At 25.8% G+C, this 3,993-nt stretch overlaps 1 protein-coding gene across 1 annotated transcript; it reads right to left on the bottom strand.

Moving 5' to 3' along the window:
* Nucleotides 1-1,988: 1,988 nt before the first annotated feature.
* On the bottom strand, nt 1,989-3,031 carry LOC107487766 (polyneuridine-aldehyde esterase). Its single transcript, XM_016108459.3, has 3 exons — nt 2,623-3,031; nt 2,421-2,543; nt 1,989-2,357 (listed from the first exon to the last, which is right to left on the bottom strand). Exons 1-3 carry the CDS (start codon nt 2,986-2,988, stop codon nt 2,058-2,060), a joined length of 789 nt encoding a protein of 262 aa, XP_015963945.1. The 5' UTR covers nt 2,989-3,031; the 3' UTR covers nt 1,989-2,057.
* Between the last annotated feature and the right edge of the window lie 962 nt (nt 3,032-3,993).

The raw sequence follows: 3,993 nt of genomic DNA, 5'->3' as shown, positions 1-3,993 counted from the left end.
GGAGTGGTTCATCTGACAATCTGAAGTTGAATCATTCATGATCTTCAAAATGATTTCAAAACATTAATTCAGATATCATGAAAGTCAGAAAAAAAATGAAGCTAGAGTACAGAGAGAGAAATGCACGTAAATGAGGAATAAGAAACCAGAGATAAATCACGAAAAAGGACGAATGAGAAGGTACAAGAAACGCAAGAAGGAGATCGAACGAAATTGGCAAGAGATTCGACGAAGGAGACGAAATCTTTTAAATTTTGGAAGTTATATATTCGCGCGTTAATTTATTTGGATTGATTTAATATTCTGTTAAATAGGCGCGTGAAAGACAGATGCCACAAGAGGCGCATTTAGGGTAAAGGACTTGTATAGCTTGTAAGCCTTAATTGCTTGTATGCAGAGATTATTCGAACATTATATTATGCTACTTTTGTTTGATTATTATATGTTGTTTCTAGTAAGACAATAAAATTTAATATTAACTTTTGGAATGGTAGAAAGACAATAAAATTTATTATTTTTATCTAATAAATAATTAATAATATTTAAAAATATAAATTAAAAATATATTGTTAAACTAAAAATATTAAATTGATTATAAAAAATGCTAGTCTTTCAACTTTTTTTTCTTAACTCCAATTGGAATAAACTAAAATAAACTAAACAAAACACTTACTCTTCATCGTCATTTTACTTAATTGTTATATACAAATGTTTACTAAAAATATAATATTAGATTGAAATAAAATATATATTAATGTGAAACATAATAATATTTGATCATTTTAGTATTTTACATTGCTATGATAATAGTATAAAACGTTATTGACATTTTGTGAAAAAAAATATTTTAATTATATAAAGATAAAATATTACTAACATTTTATAAAAAAATATTATTTTAATTATATAAAGGCAAAACATCAAACACTTATAATAATATATAACACATAATTTAGATAATCTTTAAAGAATTCATCGCTCATAATCTAATATATAAAAATAAAAGTTCCAAACATGTCTCGTTAAATTAAGAAATTATTAATCCAGGAGATAAAATCATCTATGTATTTAATATACGTGTGAAAGTAACAGATAGCCACTCCAATTAAATATTTGCTATTTATTTACTTGTATTATGTCACTTTTCATTTTTTTTATATTAGGTTGATAATAATATTTTTTTAAATTATAAATTATTGGGGTGTTAATTTTAAATGTGATATTGTTTAATTTAAGATAAAAAATCGGACTATTTGATTTTCTGTTTTAAAAATACTAAAAAATTTGAAATACAAAAATTAAATTTGTTAATTTATGTATCTTTCACAATTTTTAAGATACAAAAAATTATAGTATTTGAGTTGATTACTTTTTTTTTCATTTTTATAGACAAAAAAAAGAGTCGCATTAGTTGCTCGATAAAAGGTAGTGTTATTTAATATAGGAAGGCATTAGCGCTCTATCAAAAAGTTATTGGCAATATATAGTGGAGGAATTAATGGTTAAATTTATTTTTAAAATTTCATCTGTTTCTTAAATTAATTTTTTAAAAATTTTAATTAAATTTATTTTTTAAAAATTTTAAATTAGTCACATTAATTTTTTTATTATTTTTGTTATTGACTATATTAAAATTTATTAATGTGACACATTAAATAATATTATATTGATCATAATACATATTTGATCGTTTTAATTAGTTATTAATATAATAAAATTTTAAAATTATATCAAATGAATCTTAAATTGAAGACAATTTTAAAATATTAAAATTTTTTAATCTAAGATTGATTTTATATAATTTCATAAACATATTATATTACAATTAATTAGGACTATTAGATATGTGTTGTGGTGTCACTTAATATTTATATTAGTAAATTTTGTTGTTAGCAATAACGAAAGTGACAAAAAATTAATTTGATTAATTTAAAATATTTGGAAGACAAATTTGATTAAAAATAAATTTGATTATTTACTCTATAGCATAGCCATCAATAAATATAACTATTCCATTAAAAGATGAAGGTGATACATGGATCGGAGAGAAGCATCATTTAGAAAATATTCTTCTTGAGTTGTGCTTTTTCCGCTATGACAAGGAGACATGAAGACAACTCTTGGGGCTTTGAAATCATAACCATATGATCAGCTCCGTTGATTTGTCGCACCTCAGAAACCCCAGAATTTTGGATCATCCATTGCTGAAATTCCACTGGAATTGCCAAATCATGGCTACACACAACATAAGCACACTCAACCGACCCAAATCCCTCCTTGGATAAATTTTCTGCCTTTGACAATTCTTCAAAAAACAGTGACCCTCGCCTTATTAGGCTCTTTGCTAACTCCAAATCCTACAAGAATTATTTTCATATCATCATTAATTATTTTAAGTAAGCTAAGAAAAATGAAAGTACCTGAGCAGAAGAGTGTTGATAGAACATGGTAGACAAGGTATTGGGGCCAAGCATCATCAATGTTTTGCCTCCACACCATGATATCTCAGTGTCTGATTCCCTATTTCCATATCTCTCAGTGTGCTATACACAATAATCCAAATCAAAACCAATTTTTCTTACAAGAAATTTTAAAAAAGCAGAGATCATATTTAGTTCATACCTTCTGTAAGACATATGAAGGGTTGTGGATGGTATCGGGAATGAAAGCCGAAACGAAAACGGCAAATTCTACCTTGTGGGGAAACTTGTCCATTGCCATGGCTATGCTTATTCCTCCAAAGCTATGACCCACAAGAACAACCTTTTCCTCGGGAGCAAGCGAGGCCAGAAGCTCTAACAGCGGCTCTGAATACTCCGAAAAGGTTTCAACTTGCTCTATTTGCTTTGTGTTGATGCCGCATGCGGCTAGGTCTAGGGCTGTCACCTTGTGCCCCTTAGACTCCAACGCTGACTTCACCTTGTACCAACACCACGCTCCATGGCACACTCCGTGCACCACAACGAAATGCTTTTTTATACTCTCCATCTTTTCTTCACTCGTTGCACCCGCTTTAGGTAGGTTACGTCTTAATAATTTGCCATTTATCGTTGTTCCCTAATAATACTTTATATAAAAGGGAGCCACACCTAAAACATCTTCTTTTTAAGGTATTTTTTAATAATTAAAATTTACTTTGTTTTCACAATTGTAGCTAATGATGACACATCTAAGCTTTGAAAGTAAGAAGAATTTTTAGCTAACGTTCTAAATAAGTTGTTTCATATGAAATTAATTTTTAAAAATTATTATTTAATAATTTTTATCTATTAATTTTACGTAAAAATAATTAGGCCAATATTACTGTGTAAATGGTCAAAAATTTTTACATGTATAAATTTAAAGTGTTAAAATAAAATTGGACTTTGACTATAATAATGAGATCTACATTGATGGATAAATTATTACTGATGAACTTACTATTCGAATTGTTGCAGAAAAAATACTGACACCAACAAAAAATTTTAAAGTTTGTCTCTCATTGTAAATATAAAAAAAAAGCTTGTGTCTCATTTAAATTAGTTAATCTAATTAATATTTAATGAATTAGGCCAGTTACTGAAATTTTTGGATTGGACTTAGGTACTAACTTTTTACGTTAGTTCAATGTTTTGTTATCGTGATAACAAATTTTAGGTTTAAAAATAATTATTAATTAATAAAATTAAAAAAATTATATTAATTTGTTAGAATTTTTTTTATCAATTTGAATAATATAAATTTAATTTATCCTGTATAACAAAAAATACTATGACTTTAAAACTTTTTTTAGTAAAAATTTTTAATAAAATTATTCTTTTTTTTTGTGCATAAATTTGATGTAATAATGAGAAAAAATTAAAAAACAATAGTAATAGTTTTTTTAATATAGAAATATATATATTAGTACTTAATTAAGGAAAATTGTAATAAATCATGTAAAAGAGGGAATAGACATTATTTTATGACTATTTCTATTATCTTTTAAATATTTTTCTTATTATCACATTAAAT

Source organism: Arachis duranensis, chromosome 5 (assembly GCF_000817695.3).
Source record: "Arachis duranensis cultivar V14167 chromosome 5, aradu.V14167.gnm2.J7QH, whole genome shotgun sequence".
In the NCBI taxonomy this organism is placed as follows: domain Eukaryota; kingdom Viridiplantae; phylum Streptophyta; class Magnoliopsida; order Fabales; family Fabaceae; genus Arachis; species Arachis duranensis.
The sequence above is the reverse complement of the archived record's forward strand: the minus strand, read 5'-3'. Positions and strand labels throughout refer to the sequence as shown.